The sequence below is a fragment of the Pelmatolapia mariae genome, linkage group LG10_11 (genome assembly GCF_036321145.2).
Source record: "Pelmatolapia mariae isolate MD_Pm_ZW linkage group LG10_11, Pm_UMD_F_2, whole genome shotgun sequence".
NCBI lineage: Eukaryota > Metazoa > Chordata > Actinopteri > Cichliformes > Cichlidae > Pelmatolapia > Pelmatolapia mariae.
In genome coordinates, this window is record NC_086236.1 from 532,477 (window position 1) to 550,455 (window position 17,979).

Here is a 17,979-nt window from a genome sequence, read left to right on the forward strand (position 1 = left end):
AATACACACTGAGTACCCTTGTTGTAAAGAACTCCCACAAAAACTCTCAAATCGTGATTAAATATCAACAGGTTTTACAGTATAACGCATTCTCCTTGTTTCACTGCTTCAACCGCAACTGCCACTGCTGCTCCCAGGGCTGATCCCACTGGTCCTAATATTAATCCAACACCTGCTCCTATCCCAGCAGCCTTCAGGAACTTGTTCTTCCTCTCCGCCCGTCTTCTTGCTTCTTCTTCTGCTATCTTTGGATTTTCTCTCCGAAGTCGTTCCATCTCTTCTCTGATGGCTTTCTCAGCTTCCTGCAGCATGTCATTGGTGTAGTATGTTGCTCCATTTCTCTGAACCATGGTGTTGATCTTCTCCAGCAGCTCTTTGACCTGAGAGCGATCCTCACTCTTGTTGTTAAAAACATGATATCTTCCTTCGCACTGATTGATGAAGTGATGCAGAGGCCGATTTCCACTGATTGAGCTGTGGATGTCGACTCCATTTTGCAGGTTGTCTCCATACGTGAACAAGACCATAATATAACGTGCTGCATCTTCTCCAAATATCTTCTGAAGAATTTTAATCGTTTCTTCTTCTTCGCTTGTGAATCTGGTCGACTGGATCACAACCAGGAACACGTGAGGACCAGGAGCAGCAAAGGTGATGCATCTAACAATCTGTGTAACCACCTCATCTACAGACAGGGTGGTGTCAAACAGACCTGGAGTGTCAACTACAGTCAGTGTATGACCATCCACCTGGGCTGTTTCTTGCTGACACTCCAATGTTACAGAAGAAAAAGAAGAAAAAGACTGAAAAGCTTCTCTTCCTAAGATGGTGTTTCCCGCTGCACTCTTCCCTACTCCAGCTTTCCCAAGCAGCACCATCCTCAGGTGGAGGTCCTTTGCATCTGTTGAAGAAGATAAATAGATATCGTTAGTTGGCCTTCCTGAGGCAGCTCATCACAGTCGGACAGTGTGGACTTTGGCAGATTAGTGTCTCTGTGGCTGTTTCTGGTGCATCATTATACATGATTCTGAGAAATGATATTAAGTATGTTTTAATTGTTAAACACAGAATAGTAGTAATCATGATTTATATGTGATTTTGCTGATAGTCACTGATCAGAATATTATCGGGTGTAAGTTTAACCAATATAAAAAATAAGAAAATATCCATCGGCCATCTTTTTGTGCTAGTCTCACGCCGGGTCACGGGAGCAGCAGCATTAGCAGAGAAGCCTAGACCTTCCTCACCCCAGCCACCTCCTGCAGCTTGTCCAGTGGGACACCAAGGCATTCCCAGGCCAGCCGAGGTCTCCCCCAGGACCTCTTCCCTGTGGGACATGCCCCACACACCCTTCCCAGAAGGCATCATAATCAGATGTCCAACATACCTCAACTGGCTCATATCCCTGTTCTTGTTCTTTTGGTCACTACCCAAAACTCGAGACCATAGGTGATGGTAGGGACCCAGATCCACCGGTAAATCAAGAGCTTTGCTTTTGTGCTCAAGACACAGAAATTCTTAAACTCCTCTACTTGGAGTGAGGCATCCATGACCTGGAGTGGGCACTCTGTGGGCACCCGGCTGAGGACCATGGCCTCAGATTTGGAGGTGCTGATTCTCATTCCCACTGATTCACACTTGGCTGCAAACTGTTCCAGTGTGATCTGGAGGACATCACCTGACAAAGCCAACAGAACCACATTTTCTGCAAAAAGCACGGATGAGATTCTGAGACCACCCAAGTGGAAGCCTTCTGCCACTTGGCTACTCTTCGAAATTCTGTCCATAAAAATTATGAAGAGAACTGGTGACAAAGAGCAGCCCTGGCAGAGTCCAACAACCACCAGTAACAAATCCGACTTTTTGCCAGCTATGCGGACCAAGCTCTTGCAATGGTTGTATAAGGATCGAGTGGCTCATAGCAATGAGCCAGACAGCCCATATTCCTGAAGCACCTCCCACAGGACACTCTGAGGGGTACAGCTGAACGCCTTCTCCAAGTCCACAAAACACATGTAGACTTGTTGGACAAACAAACCTGAGGTTTGACTAACAGACGGACTCTCCTTTACAGCACCTGGGCATAGACTTTCCTGGGGAAGTTGAGGAGTGTGATCCCCCTATGGTTTCCCCCTTCTTAAAGATGGGAACCACCACCCCCACAACATCCAGAGGGTTCAGGAACTGAGGGCAAACCTCATCCAGCCCAGGGGCCCTACCACCAAGGAGTCATTTAACTGCTTCAGTGACCTTACCCCACCAATGATTGGTGAGCCGTCCCCCTCGTCCCCAGATTCTGCTTCCTCTATTGGACACACCAGTGGGATTAAGGCGGTCCTCGAAGTATTCCTTTCACCACAAGGCAATTTCCTCAGTCAAAGTCAACAGCGTCAACAGCAACCTGCACTACATGGTGCCATGTGCACTTATGGACGCCCTTGCGTTCGAACATGGTCTTTGTTATGGACAAACTGTGGTTTGCACAGAAGTCCAGTAACAGAGCACCGCTGGGGTTCTGGATCCAGGCCTCACTGTCATTGCCCACATGAGTGTTGAAGGCTCCTAGTAGGACACCTGGTCTCCCATAAAGACTACAAACCAGAATAAATCACTTTGATGTTTGAATGCATTCAGTGTTGGGAAATAAAAGCTTCCCTCAAAAGTAAAAACTAACAAGCCTGTTTTGAAAATGTAAAAGGAGTAAAAGCACAATATGAGACAGATATCTGAAAATTCAACAGAAAATAAAGAAGAATTATATTTATTTATTTTATGTCCAAAACAAATGCATCACTCTGTTCGTTGGTGTGATAGGAAGGATTACATCTTTGTTTGATTTTTGCTTCAGGGATCTACATTTGGCACAGTTGCCTAATTTGTTTTGTAAATGACAGTAAATGAGATTTCAGCCCATTGTCTGATTGGTGCCGTATTAATAATGTCATGGTCCTGGGTCGGTGACCCAGCGCTTTGAGTTTATTATTATCATTTTCTACTTTATTCTGATTTCGTATTAGTTCTTTGGGTTTGGTTGTCGTGTTTATTATCCCTACCTGTGTCTTCCCTCTGTGCTCCGTTCGGGTCCCTGGGTATTGTGTTGTAAAATAGTCTGTGTGTTTCCTGTTTTACTTTGTAGGTCTGTGTCTCGTTATGTCCATGAGTCCCAGCTGTGTGCCCACCTGTTCCTCGTGTCCTCATGTGCCTGCCAGTGTATTTTAGTCCCTGTCAGTTAGTTCTTGTTGTCGCGTCGTTAACGTCGGTTCCCCTCTCGTGCTGTGTGTTCTCTCGTGTATTATATTCTTGGATCTCCCAGTTTAGTTTGTTATTGTTTTGTATTCCTTCCAAACCTGCATTAAAGCGGAGTTTTTGAGTTCACGTTTTTCCTCTGAGTCCTGCGTTTTGGGTCCAATTCCTGCCTGCCACACTGCACATCATGACAAAAAAGATGATTTAAACTGTTTAAATGTCCAGTCACCACATCTACATTTTCTGCATACTGATTAGTTTGTTCTTTTCTTCCACGTTGTGCGATTTTCAGTCTTTTTTTCCTATGTACATCACAGATTCTGAGTAAAAATCCAAATCTTAGATTTTACAATCATGGTAAAATGACAGTACACAGTTTCACTTTTAGAGTTTTACATATCGAGAGATAATTTCACGTTTAGGTTCTCCCAGTTTAGTTCTAGTTAGTTTTGCCTCGGTTGTCATCTGCCTTTTGTTTTTTTTTACCAGCCTCTGATAAACAGCTCGCTGTTCGTTAAGTCATAGCTTCGCCTCCTTTTGGGTCCGCACCTCGGACTCCACACAGTCTGCAGCATCTGTCTCTGACAGCAGTGATGGATCAGTGTGACGTCATCAGTCTGTCTCATCTCTGCAGAGCAGTTTTAGTTCACTCTCCGTCACAGAGATGCTTCAGCTCATTGAGGTTTGCAGCATTCATTCATGCAAAGCGCTCTAAGCTCTGCAGCAGCTCGGTTTGTTTTACAGCTGTTCTGTTGGAGATTTGCTGCTGTGCTTGGATCTTTGTCCTGTTGATGACACAGTTTGGTCCAAGCTTTAGCTGTAGGACAGACATCCACTCAAAGCCCAAATCATCGTCCTTCCACTGCCGTGCCCACAGTTCGTATGAGGTGTTTGGTTTCCTCCAAACGTGCTGCTGCTCATGATGGAGAAAACCCAAGATCCATGTTGGTCTTGCAACCTTTCCAAACCAGCCGCACTTGTTCAGTCTGTTTGTCATTGTGCTGTTGTGCAGCTCTTGGGTGTTCCTGTAAGCTTTGAACACGCTGACCTCTGGTTGAGTTTGCTGGATGTCCACGTTCAACATCAGAAAAATCCTAAACCATTCCATCGTTGTACCAACAAGGAAGAGAACGCTAACCACAAACTGGCTGAGCAGGTTTACTGTATGCGCATCAAAATAAATCTCCTAAATCAGTTTGTCATAAAGTCACCGCTGCAGACACCAACCACGGTCTTTCATGGTTTGGTTCCTGCAAACCACGTAAAATAAATCTGTTTCCAGCACTGCATGGAGCACATATTTCAGGATTTTGAGCTTCAAACAAATGTTTCACAATAAAAACAACAGCAGGACAAGAGACATAGACACAGGACACAGAAATAACCAATCACAGTTCAGTTTAGCACGTAGGTCTTTTAACCCTTTTATCATTTATTAACGTTTGTCTAATCAGTAAATCAGGATAAAAGTTGTAAATGTACTTACGAGCTAGTGTGCCGGCCATGTTTGTTAAAAAGCTTTGCACCGACACCTTCCTGCTGCTGCTCTGTGCTGTACCGACGGGATTGGTCCTTCCTTTAATACAACTGTATCTAATGCAACAACAACACTTAGTTAAAGATGCTGCAGGGCAGATTCCAAAGAGAAACCCGCTGTCATTGGCCAGCCACACAGTGATGTCACAGCCTAAACAACCTGCAGTCCCAGAATGAGGCTGAGCCTGAAATTTCTCTTTTAGAGGAAATCTTACCCTGGTTTAGTCTGGGTATCAGACAGACAGCAGGTCACTGGCCAATGACAGCGGTTTCTCCCTGGAATCTGCCCTGCAGCATCTAAGTGTTGTTGTGACAGCAGGAGTGTTGTTGTTGCACGCTGTGGAATTAAAACCAGGAACTCATTTTTGGTTGACAGCCAGGGTTAAATATCCCCTCACACTGACACATTGGGACTGCAGGTTATTTACACTGTGGCTGTGTGGTTGGTAAACCAATGAAAGCTCTCTTCTCTCTGCAGTCTGCCCTGCAGCAACTTTAACAAGTGGCTGAGCGTTAAAGTGACGGCGTCCTCGCGGTACAGCACAGAGCAGCAGCAGGAAGGTGTCGGTGCAAAGCTTTGTAATCCTGAGCAGCACAAACATGGCCGGCACCAAAGCTCGTAAGTACATTTAAAACTTTTATTCTGATTTACTGTTTAGACAAAAAAACAAAAAAACCAAGAGCTACATGTTAAACTGAACTGTGATTGGTTATTTCTGTGTCCTGTGTGACGGCACGGACACGCCGTCGGGGTTAAAAGCTGACAGCTCACTGACTCTGATGCTGCAGGTTTCATCAATCTGACCAAAATTCACTGAACCAGCAGCAAAAGAGGATGAGGATAAACATCGTCATGAATTCACTCTGACTTTGGCTGTTTTGCTTCCACCACGATAAAATCACACTTCCTGCACAGCTCTCTCTGTACTCACAGACCAGTTTACCATCAAATCTCTGTTTTCTGCATTATTCACTGCTTATTATGCACCAGTCTGCTGCTGTGTTCGGCGCTGTCGTCCTCCCACAGGGAAGACTCGTTTAAGCTGTTCAGCACTGAGGAAACGTAAACTTTTACAAACTCTCAGCTGTGTCTGTACCTCTGCCTCAGCAGCATCAGGTCATGTTCACATGTTCATTCATGGTTTTCTTCAGTTTTTGTTCTACTGCAGAATATTTTAAGGTTATCTGCTATAAAAAGCCAGGCCAGGAACATCTGCTTCATGTTTGTCTGTTTTATCCTCAGTTACTTTGACACAAAGGCTTCTACTGTGACGCTCACACCTCTGATGAAGTCTCACAGTGTCAGCTTCGGTTTTAATACATGGATATAAAATATGGATAAGTACTGATAAATGAATAAATAAGATATTTCTGACTGTCTGAGTCTGAATTCAATCAAATTGAACACAGAAGTCGACGTCGATACCCAGCCCTACCACGCAGAGCTGGAAACAGATTTATTTTACACAGTTTGCAGGAAAACAAAGGCTTTGATTGTTTCTGCTGAGCAAACCTGTGGTTGGTGTCAGACCTGACAATATGAAGTTACAGGTGTTTATATTGAAAGGTCACAACCCAACAATGAGCAGCTGTTCTGACATGAAGAAACCACACACAGACGGTAAAGTACAAGCTCTACTGTTTTTACTGTGGAATACAAACTGATTGATGCTCACTGCTGTCCACAGCCTTTACCTGATGAGTGAAACTGAGCTCAGGTGAAATCTTTTGATCCTGTTCAGCCAGTTTGACTGTAGGTTCCTGTAAGCTTGGAGCAAGCTTCCTGCATTCCCGGGAGTTTTACAGGGAAGCAGAAAATATTCCAGATACCTCAGAAGCCACAGCTCTGCATTGATGTCGTTCTTCAGCTGAATACGTTTGTGGTTCTGTTTTGGTTCTCAGTGAGGAAGAGCGTTTAGAGGAGCCATTTCAGATGATTTCCTTTTTAACCGAAACACACTGTGGGTTTTTCCCACCTTGGTACTTGTATGCCCCGCCCACAGTAGTCTTACCTGTGTCTTCTTCCACAAGTTGTCCCCACATGTCCAGTCAGTTCATCGCTCCCACACTTCTCTTTGTTTCCTCAAAGATCGTGTCGATTGTTTAGTCTAACTGTGCAGCGTTTATACTGTTTCACTGACCCAACGCATCTCTTTCTAGCAGCAGACCACAAAGTGAAAAATGTATTAAAATATCTCTTTTATTTACAAAAAAAGGTCATGTTTCTATTTAATGGTATGTCCTGTATCGTGCCACTGGTAGATCCACCCCTACAGTCCAGATCACTGTCGCTGTCTTTGCAACTATTCGCCCACACTTATCCAGTCCGTATGACATCATGATATCCTCGCTGTAGATCCTGCTGAGGTGGATCACTGAGTCAGTGTCTTGTATCTCTTCCTGAAATGCACAGACGGTGTCCAACGGTCACTACATCCCTAAATCTGCATACTGTCAATTCAATTCAGTGTATTTGTATATAGCCAAATCACAACAACAGTCGGCTTTATATTGTAAGAGCACATCAACAGCTGGATCCACTGGAAGAATAGTGTCATGGATCTGGGTCATGTGACCCAGCCTTTTAGTTTATGGTGTTTTTTGGCATGTAGTAAAATTTGGGTTTTCTATTTTTTGAGTATCGTGTTCTCTTTATTGTTTAGTTATATTTCCATTTTCCTGTTGTCCTGTCGAGATGTCACGTCTCCCCTTCCTGTGTGTTGTTCCACGGCTTCCCTGCCGGTCATGTCCTCTCTCTCATGCTCCCTCGCTCCCTCTCTCATCTGTGTTTCCTCCTGTGTCAGTCTACGTCTGAGTTTTTCCTGTTGTATTTTGACAGTCTTGTGTCTCCATGTTCAGTGTGTTTAGTTTTGCTTCCCCCATGGCGTCACGTTCGTTTGTATCAGCTGTGTTCACCAGGTGTTTCCACTTTCCTCATTGCCCTTGTGTGTATTTAGGTCACCAGTCTTCCTTTCGCCATTATCGTCATTGTTTACGTCGCCCCTGATGCCAACGCGGCGCAGGCGTATGACGTCATCAGCTCTGCAACAGCGGACCTACTAAATCGTAGCCCCGCTGCGTTTGTGGCTATAACGGGCGATTTTAACCACACGAACCTCTCCACTGTTCTACCCACATTCAAGCAGTATGTGGACTGCAAAACAAGAGACAATAAAACACTGGACCTGTTTTATGCCAATGCTACTGAGGCATACACCTCCAGCCCTCTCCCTCCTCTGGGCAGGGCTGATCACAACCTGGTCTACCTCCAGCCCCTTTACAGACCTGCCGTTCAGAGACAACCTGCAACCACAAAAACGGTTACAACATGGACAAGGGAGTCGGAAGAGACTCTGCAGGGATGCTTTGAGTCAACTGACTGGGATGTTCTTTGTGATTCCTCTCTCATCTGTGTTTCCTCCTGTGTCAGTCTACGTCTGAGTTTTTCCTGTTGTATTTTGACAGTCTTGTGTCTCCATGTTCAGTGTGTTTAGTTTTGCTTCCCCCATGGCGTCACGTTCGTTTGTATCAGCTGTGTTCACCAGGTGTTTCCACTTTCCTCATTGTGTATTTAGGTCACCAGTCTTCCTTTCTCCTTTATCCTACCCGTGTCTGGTCACCTCATTATGTTCATGGTCTGTAGTTTTTCTCACGTTCTTTGATACTTAGTTTTTCCCAAGTTTAGGTTTAAGTTTATTTCATCTTCGTGTTATTTTGCCTTTGTTTCTCATGTTTTTCCAGCCTCCAATAAACAGCTTGTATTTGATTGAACCTGCTTCCTGCCTCGAGCGTCTGTCTTTGGGTCCTCTTAGATAACCACAAGGTTTCCCTCTGCATGTAACGAACAGTGAGGGGAGACGGAGCTTATGCTGAACAGCGATTGTGGAAAGTTTCTATACTTAAAATAAGGAAATAACGAGATGTGTGATTAAGATTTTAACATCCTGAACAGTGTAAAATCTTTTCAGCCAATTAACCTACAATAAAGCAGAGAACCCCCAAAATTCAGGTGACCCCCTATGAGCAATCACTTGGCAACAGTGGGAAGGAAAAACTCCCTTTTAACAGGAAGAAACCTCCAGCAGGGGGGGGCGGGGCCATCCTGAGTGAGGGGAGGGAGCGGGACACTGACACGCAGCTGGAGAGCGCCTGTGTGATGACCTGTGTGATGACCTGTGTGATGACCTGTGTGATGACCTGTGTGATGACCTCTATGATGACCTGTGTGATGACCTGTGTGATGACCTGTGGATGACCTGTGTGATGACCTGTGGATGACCTGTGCGATGACATGTGTGATGACCTCTATGATGACCTGTGTGATGACCTGTGTGATGACATGTGTGATGACCTGTGTGATGACCTGTGTGATGACATGTGTGATGACCTGTGTGATGACATGTGTGATGACCTGTGTGATGACCTGTGTGATGACCTGTGTGATGACATGTGTGATGACCTGTGCGATGACCTGTGTGATGACCTGTGCGATGACCTGTGTGATGACATGAGTGATGACCTGTGTGATGACCTGTGTGATGACATGTGTGATGACATGTGTGATGACCTGTGTGATGACCTGTGTGATGACATGAGTGATGACATGTGTGATGACCTGTGTGATGACCTGTGTGATGACATGTGTGATGACATGTGTGATGACATGAGTGATGACATGTGTGATGACATGTGTGATGACATGTGTGATGACCTGTGTGATGACCTGTGTGATGACCTGTGTGATGACATGAGTGATGACATGTGTGATGACATGTGTGATGACATGTGTGATGACCTGTGTGATGACCTGTGTGATGACCTGTGTGATGACCTGTGTGATGACATGTGTGATGACCTGTGTGATGACATGTGTGATGACCTGTGTGATGACATGAGTGATGACCTGTGTGATGACCTGTGTGATGACATATGTGATGACATGTGCGATGACCTGTGCGATGACCTGTGCGATGACCTGTGTGATGACCTGTGTGATGACATATGTGATGACATGTGCGATGACCTGTGCGATGACATGTGTGATGACCTGTGTGATGACCTGTGTGATGACATATGTGATGACATGTGCGATGACCTGTGCGATGACCTGTGCGATGACCTGTGTGATGACATGTGTGATGACCTGTGTGATGACATGTGTGATGACATGTGCGATGACCTGTGTGATGACCTGTGTGATGACCTGTGTGATGACATGAGTGATGACATGTGTGATGACCTGTGTGATGACCTGTGTGATGACATGTGCGATGACATGTGTGATGACCTGTGTGATGACATGTGCGATGACCTGTGTGATGACCTGTGTGATGACATGTGTGATGACCTGTGTGATGACATGTGTGATGACCTGTGCGATGACCTGTGTGATGACATGTGCGATGACATGAGCGATGACATGAGTGATGACCTGTGCGATGACCTGTGTGATGACCTGTGTGATGACCTGTGTGATGACATGTGTGATGACCTGTGTGATGACATGTGTGATGACCTGTGTGATGACCTGTGTGATGACCTGTGTGATGACATGAGTGATGACCTGTGTGATGACCTGTGTGATGACCTGTGTGATGACCTGTGTGATGACATGAGTGATGACCTGTGTGATGACATGTGCGATGACCTGTGCGATGACCTGTGTGATGACCTGTGCGATGACCTGTGTGATGACATGAGTGATGACCTGTGTGATGACCTGTGTGATGACATGTGTGATGACATGTGTGATGACATGAGTGATGACCTGTGTGATGACCTGTGTGATGACATGTGTGATGACCTGTGTGATGACCTGTGTGATGACCTGTGTGATGACCTGTGTGATGACATGGGAGTCCCACTAACGCTGTCTGTTTATGTTCTCCAGCAGAAGCATTGACAGATGAGTTCCCACACCTGAGGATTGTGCTTGTTGGGAAAACTGGAGTTGGGAAGAGTGCATCAGGAAACACCATCTTAGGAAGAAAAGCCTTTGAGTCTATAACTTCTTTTTCTTCATCAGTAGTTGGGTGTCGCAAAGTAACAGGGCAGGTGGATGGTCACATCCTGGATGTAGTTGACACTCCGGGTCTGTTTGACACCCTACTGACTCAGGAGCAGGTGAAGACGGAGATCGTTAAATGCGTCTCCTTTGTTGCTCCCGGTCCTCACGTGTTCCTGGTTGTGATCCAGATCGGCAGGTTTACAAAAGCAGAAGAAGAAACGATGAAAATCCTTCAGAAGATATTTGGAGTGGATGCAGCCTGTTACACCATAGTCTTGTTCACGTATGGAGACAATCTGCCAAACGGAGTCGACATCGACAAATCAATCAGTGGAAATCGGCCTCTGCATCGCTTCATCAATCAGTGCGGAGGAAGATATCATGTTTTTAACAACAAGAGTGAGGTTCGCTCTCAGGTCAAAGAGCTGCTGGAGAAGATCAACACCATGGTTCAGAGAAATGGAGCAACATACTACACCAATGACATGCTGCAGGAAGCTGAGAGAGCCATCAGAGAAGAGATGGTACGACTTCGGAGAGAAAATCCAGACATGGGAGAAGAAGAAGCAAGAAGACGGGCGGAGAGGAAGAACAAGATCCTGAAGGCTGCTGGGATAGGAGCGGGCCTCGGGAGCATTTTAGGTCCACTGGGAGCAGCACTGGGAGCAGCAGTGGGAGCAGGAATCGTAGCAGCAAAGGAGAAAAAATGTGTCACACAATAAAATAAAGAACGTTTGATCACATTTTGATAATTATTGGTCATGTTATTAATGGCACACACAAGAACTGTTAGTCCACGGTAATTTATCATATTGTGTAATACGTCATCTAAGAGCTGTATAACATGAGCCAGTATACACACGGATCTCCTGAACATCTTTGGTTCCTGGGTAACGAGCTTTTTCCTCCATTGCTTAAATAAAACATTTTCCTGAATTTTCTACATTTAACACAAACTGTTGATCCATCTGACTCATGCTGGTCCAGGTCTCAGGGACAGAGTCTGGTCTGTACAGAGACTGCCACACCTCTCTATCCCAGCTACATCCTCCTGATGGTCTGGAGCAAAAGCTGCAGCATCCCCAAGCTAGCTGAGATGGACTTCCATGACCTCCTCCCAGTCGGACATGCCCAGACCTTAGAGAGCAGGTTGGAGGAGCAGCAGCTTTGCTCAGGACGAGCTCGGAGGTTCTCACTATCAGGGAGAGCTGATATAATATAATAAATACTTACACTTAAATGATGCAAATATCAATAAATGTTGGTATATAATGTGTTCATGTGTTTATAAGTATTGTTATCATCTTTATTACTGTGATTACTTCATAAACACACTCTGTGCAGTAAACCTGTGAGACAGTGTTTTCCTCCTTCCAAGCATTTTTCAGACCGTCAAACAAACTATCAGCACTGTTTCCTCCATGTGTGGATAACTGTGGTTCTCTGGAGTGCCACAGCCTGAGGAACATTCCTGTAGCCCTGACCAGACCTGTGCTTCAGCAGGTGTGGCAGTAATCGGGCGTGGGTGTGGCAGAGAAACTGAACTCTTCAAAAAATGTCATATTTTTCAGTGTAGATTCTCAGTCTTCCCTGAAAACTTGAAAGAAGAATCACAGTTAATTCCTGATTTAACACGAGGAGCACATTCTCACACAGGGCCAGGTACGTTTGGATTACCTTTCCCTTTAATAAACGAAAAGATCGTTTAAAAACTGCTGGTTGTTTGTTTGTTTTTGTTGGACATGCTAAAATAATGTAACAACAAGTCAAAGGAGTTTGGGAAGAAAAGCGTCTGGACTTCTTTAAGTTGCTTGAAGACGTTTCACCTCTCATCTGAGAAGCTTCTTCAGTTCTAAGGTCAAATGGGGGAGAGTCCCAGATTTAAACCCGTCAGAGTGTCCCCCCCGTCCCCCCCCCCCCCCGTCCCCATATTGATCCTCTACCTAATCACATGAGCCAAGGTGTGAAAGTGGGCGTGGGTCACAATCAGCCAGGGTTTCAGGTGAGCTCACTGTGAAACCTGGCCCCACCCTATCATGTGATTTCCTGAGGTCAGATGGCCCAGGATGTGAGTGGGCGTTAAGGCGTCTGGGAAGGATCTCAGAACTGGATTATAGACGGCAGACAGCTGGTGTCATAAGCCCCGCCCTCTGTTCAAAGATGGCCGGTCACAGTGGACATAAATGGCTTCTTTTAAATAAATGGCTCTTCTTTCAAACCATCTGTCCTCTCTGTCCAACATGTGAACACTGGCATCCTCGAAAGAGTGACCTTTGTCCTCTAGATGCAGACGGACCGCTGAGTCTTGTCCTGTGGAGGTGGCTCTTCTATGTTGTGCCATGTGTTTGTGAAGTGGCTGTTTGGTCTCTCCAATGTAGAGGTCTGGGCATTCCTCGCTGCACTGTACAGCATACACCACGTTGTTAAGTTTGTGTTTTGGAGTTTTGTGGGAGTCAAAGAGGAGGTACGGGTCCGTGTGTGTGGGCTTCAGGTAAACTTCAATGTGGAGGTTTCCATTCCCTTCACAGTCCAGGAATGGCAAACCAGGGAAGACAGAAAGGATAAGTTTGCCATTTAGGCTGAGAGGTGAAACTTCTTCAAGAAACTTAAAGAAGTCCAGACGCTTTTCTTTCCGAGCGCCTTAGACTACGATGACCTGGATGACTGAAAACCTTCACAGACAACACAACAACAACAAAGAACAGAAAAAACACAATCAAAACACACACGAGGAGAACAGAGATCAGATCCCTAAAAATAACTGAACATGTTCAGAAACGCGACACAGAAGAAGGCAAACACACCAGCTCACCGTGTTCACTGATCCAGACAGTTTTAACTGGATTCTGTGTGGTTGACTTTTCCTATTCAAACTTCTATTTTGCAGCGAGACATGTTTCAGCAGAGCACGGCTGACCGAGCTGCTGTGATGATTTATACTGACACGTGTTGCCTTTATTTCACTCTTTGGACCTTTGCTACATCATTCTGGGATAACGCAGGCTGCTGTAGCAGTAATACGATGGCACTTGTCCAATATGGCGGCCAACCAAACCGGTTTGACAACCTGCTTGACCGGTTTCGTGCGTGTGCGCATGCGTGTTCAGGTGTGCTACCGGTTATGCGAGTTCATGTGTGTTCTTAAAAGCAACTCTTTGTTTTGCGGGCGGAGTGGAAGCTGTTTTGCTTCGCAGTGCACCTTAACAAAGCGGGAATGCTTTTTATTTACTTCTAGTCAAAAGTGTTACTAATTGTGTTTTAATCACACAAATTTTATGATTCTGACAATGTCTCAGCAGACAGCGATGCAAACATTTTATTTTAAAAACGGCTCAAATGGGAATTTCTTCTGTACGGTTTCAGAGGCTACTAGTTTTAACGCACAAATAACATTCAGCCCCTTTAGAAATAAATGCTGCAGTGATACTTCTAAAACCAGTCGCCCAGACTCCCTCCGTCTTTTCAACAGCTGGTTAATTGTTTGAATTTGTTTAGGAACAAAAAAGCCCACCGTGGGTATCATTTAATTGTTGGGATTCCTTAGGAAAAGGTAAAAGCCGACAGGTGTACCAGTCGAGCGGGGACCCGACCTATTGTTTAAAGTGGCCGGTATCGGCTCTTTTTGTAATTCCTCGACAAGGTAAAAGCCCCGCAGGTGTACCAGTCAAGCAGGGTCTCGCCTATTTTCTGAAGTAGCCAGCAACAGCGGACCCTTAGGCCTATCTTGGCCAGTTACACCGGAGCTCAGCAACTGCGTGCCCCACCCTCATTGTTTTAAACTTGCACAGCAAGGTGATGCCCTGCAGGTGTATCGCCCCCAGACTTATCGGCCCCCCATCTATTGTTTTTGGAAGCCCCCCGGTCCTATATGAAGAGTTCCTTAAAGCGTGAGACCCTCGCCATTTAGTGTCAGGACCAGCGCTGGTGCAGACCATTTTCTACCCACACAGAGCGTTTCTGACAGGCTGGCGTTGCTTATGCATAAGAGAGAAGCAACAATACAACGCGGTTCACTGCTCCAAGACATCGCGGGTCCTTTCACACGGGAAGCAAGTGTGTTATAGCCGGCGCTTCATGAATGTCTGTCTGTCAGCGCAGATTATTTAAACTGTTTTTAAAACGGGACTCATTTGTTGTCCAAAAAACATTTCCTCTAAATTTGCAAAGTTACTGATTTAAAAATATATATTTTCGAATTTTAGCTGGATGTCAAACATATGATAGACTCTTGAGCATATTTATATATTATTATATATAATATAATATGTATATATGTATATATATATATATATATATATATATATATATATATATATATATATATATATATATATATATATATATATATTATGTATAATATATATATATTATTATACATATTTATATAGCAAAATTCACAGTGGTATAACCATAAAAGATGTCCAACTGTGCACCAGTGCACTCTAATGCAAGCCTTTAAACTGTATGCTGATAAGTGCATGAAGCATACCTTTACCTCTATAGCTGAAAAGAGTCTGTATCCATAATTTTTGGATCTATTGATTTGTTTTTAATGTGGCACTTTTTTTTTTCACGAACTGCAGATGATGAAATCCTCTTTATTTGAGAAAGTGTGCCTAAGCTATTGCTGCTCATACTTACTGAGTTCCCGAGCTACGTCTTTACTGTGTCAGTAAACTTTTTAAACAAGAAAGGTATTGTAGCTTTAAAGACACATCCTAATTGAAGCAAAGGCAAAGAATTGGAATGAATTTTATGTTCATATTAAATCCATCAAAGAGTGAAAAGCCAAAATTGCTGCTGCAATCCTTTGTATTAATGATCTCTGTGTGTGTGTGTGTGTGTGTGTGTGTGTGTGTGTGTGTGTGTGTGTGTGTGTGTGTTTGTGTGTGCAATGCTGCGTGTGCTACTATGTGTGTGTGTGAGTGCGTGCGTGCTCGTCGAAGGACGGTCAAGGCAGGAGCTTTTTTTGAATGCATTTCCAATCAATCAGCTTTTTTTTTTTTTTTTTTTTTTACAAGAAGTGTGGCTCATACACTGCAATAAATCTGCTAATGAGAGAACATGTTTTTCATCATAAAGACTGTGATATGAAGCATTGTTAAAGTGTCACTTCAGTAATGCTGCTGAGAGAAACAAGTGTTGACTCATATTTTCTTTTTTTAAATACATGACTTAAAACACTAAACTCTAATTTCAAAGGTTTATTTTAAGTTTAAAGTTTAAAGAATATAACAGCTGGTATAAAAATAAAATGCTTGCATTGCTGCATGCTGTGACATCAGAATCACAAAATGAATGTGATTTAAACACAATTAGTTTGAAAGAGCGATACTGGCTGCTTTGGGGGGTGAAAGGTGACACCGTGTGCAACGTGTTTTAGAAGTAGCACAATAGCGTTTATTTTCTAAAGGGCTGAATGTTATTTGCGACCATCTGTTGTGTTAAAAACTACTCTGAAACCATGAACCCTTATGGAAGAAATTCCCATTTCTTTTTTTAAACTGATCGCATCAACCCATGAAAGAAACCCCAGTAGATGCGTAAAAACTAGTTAGATTAAAAACATGTGTTTGATTAAATGAAACGCTTGTGAACAGTCATGAAGGCTGAAATTTCCCATACAGAAGAAATTCCCATTTGAGCCGTTTTTAAAATAAAATGTTTGCATCGCTGTCTGCTGAGACATTGTCAGAATCATAAAATTAGTGTGATTAAAACACAATTAGTAACACTTTTGACTAGAAGTAAATAAAAAGCATTCCCGCTTTGTTAAGGTGCACTGCGAAGCAAAACAGCTTCCACTCCGCCCGCAAAACAAAGAGTTGCTTTTAAGAACACACATGAACTCGCATAACCGGTAGCACACCTGAACACGCATGCGCACACGCACGAAACCGGTCAAGCAGGTTGTCAAACCGGTTTGGTTGGCCGCCATATTGGACAAGTGCCATCATATTACTGCTACAGCAGCCTGCGTTATCCCAGAATGATGTAGCAAAGGTCCAAAGAGTGAAATAAAGGCAACACGTGTCAGTATAAATCATCACAGCAGCTCGGTCAGCCGTGCTCTGCTGAAACATGTCTCGCTGCAAAATAGAAGTTTGAATAGGAAAAGTCAACCACACAGAATCCAGTTAAAACTGTCTGGATCAGTAAACACGGTGAGCTGGTGTGTTTGCCTTCTTCTGTGTCGCGTTTCTGAACATGTTCAGTTATTTTTAGGGATCTGATCTCTGTTCTCCTCGTGTGTGTTTTGATTGTGTTTTTTCTGTTCTTTGTTGTTGTTGTGTTGTCTGTGAAGGTTTTCAGTCATCCAGGTCATCGTAGTCTAAGGCGCTCGGAAAGAAAAGCGTCTGGACTTCTTTAAGTTTCTTGAAGAAGTTTCACCTCTCAGCCTAAATGGCAAACTTATCCTTTCTGTCTTCCCTGGTTTGCCATTCCTGGACTGTGAAGGGAATGGAAACCTCCACATTGAAGTTTACCTGAAGCCCACACACACGGACCCGTACCTCCTCTTTGACTCCCACAAAACTCCAAAACACAAACTTAACAACGTGGTGTATGCTGTACAGTGCAGCGAGGAATGCCCAGACCTCTACATTGGAGAGACCAAACAGCCACTTCACAAACACATGGCACAACATAGAAGAGCCACCTCCACAGGACAAGACTCAGCGGTCCGTCTGCATCTAGAGGACAAAGGTCACTCTTTCGAGGATGCCAGTGTTCACATGTTGGACAGAGAGGACAGATGGTTTGAAAGAAGAGCCATTTATTTAAAAGAAGCCATTTATGTCCACTGTGACCGGCCATCTTTGAACAGAGGGCGGGGCTTATGACACCAGCTGTCTGCCGTCTATAATCCAGTTCTGAGATCCTTCCCAGACGCCTTAACGCCCACTCACATCCTGGGCCATCTGACCTCAGGAAATCACATGATAGGGTGGGGCCAGGTTTCACAGTGAGCTCACCTGAAACCCTGGCTGATTGTGACCCACGCCCACTTTCACACCTTGGCTCATGTGATTAGGTAGAGGATCAATATGGGGACGGGGGGGGGGGACGGGGGGGACACTCTGACGGGTTTAAATCTGGGACTCTCCCCCATTTGACCTTAGAACTGAAGAAGCTTCTCAGATGAGAGGTGAAACGTCTTCAAGCAACTTAAAGAAGTCCAGACGCTTTTC

The 17,979-nt window shown here is 44.4% G+C and overlaps 2 protein-coding genes across 2 annotated transcripts in view; one reads left to right on the forward strand and one right to left on the reverse strand.

Annotated features, from left to right (window-relative positions):
- LOC134637343 (GTPase IMAP family member 8-like) overlaps nt 1–17,979 on the forward strand; it is a 67,112-nt gene that overhangs the window by 35,850 nt on the left and 13,283 nt on the right. The window contains exon 2 of the mRNA XM_063487749.2: nt 10,693–11,310. Coding sequence (XP_063343819.2) covers nt 10,693–11,310 — 618 coding nt within the window. The remainder of the gene's footprint in view (nt 1–10,692; nt 11,311–17,979) is intronic.
- Nucleotides 75–3,158, reverse strand: LOC135933622 (GTPase IMAP family member 7-like). The gene is made up of 2 exons (XM_065471736.1): nt 3,128–3,158; nt 75–898 (listed from the first exon to the last, which is right to left on the reverse strand). The coding sequence occupies exons 1-2, from the start codon at nt 3,156–3,158 to the stop codon at nt 75–77; spliced, it is 855 nt and encodes a 284-aa protein (XP_065327808.1).

What these genes read in the sequence shown, in the direction of transcription:
- LOC135933622 (XM_065471736.1), bottom strand. Translation starts at nt 3,158, where the DNA reads ATGGACATAACGAGACACAGACCTACAAAGT. An exon ending in GAGACACAGACCTACAAAGT is followed by an intron (nt 899 to 3,127) that starts AAAACAGGAAAC and finishes CTTCAACAGATG; the next exon opens with CAAAGGACCTCCACCTGAGG.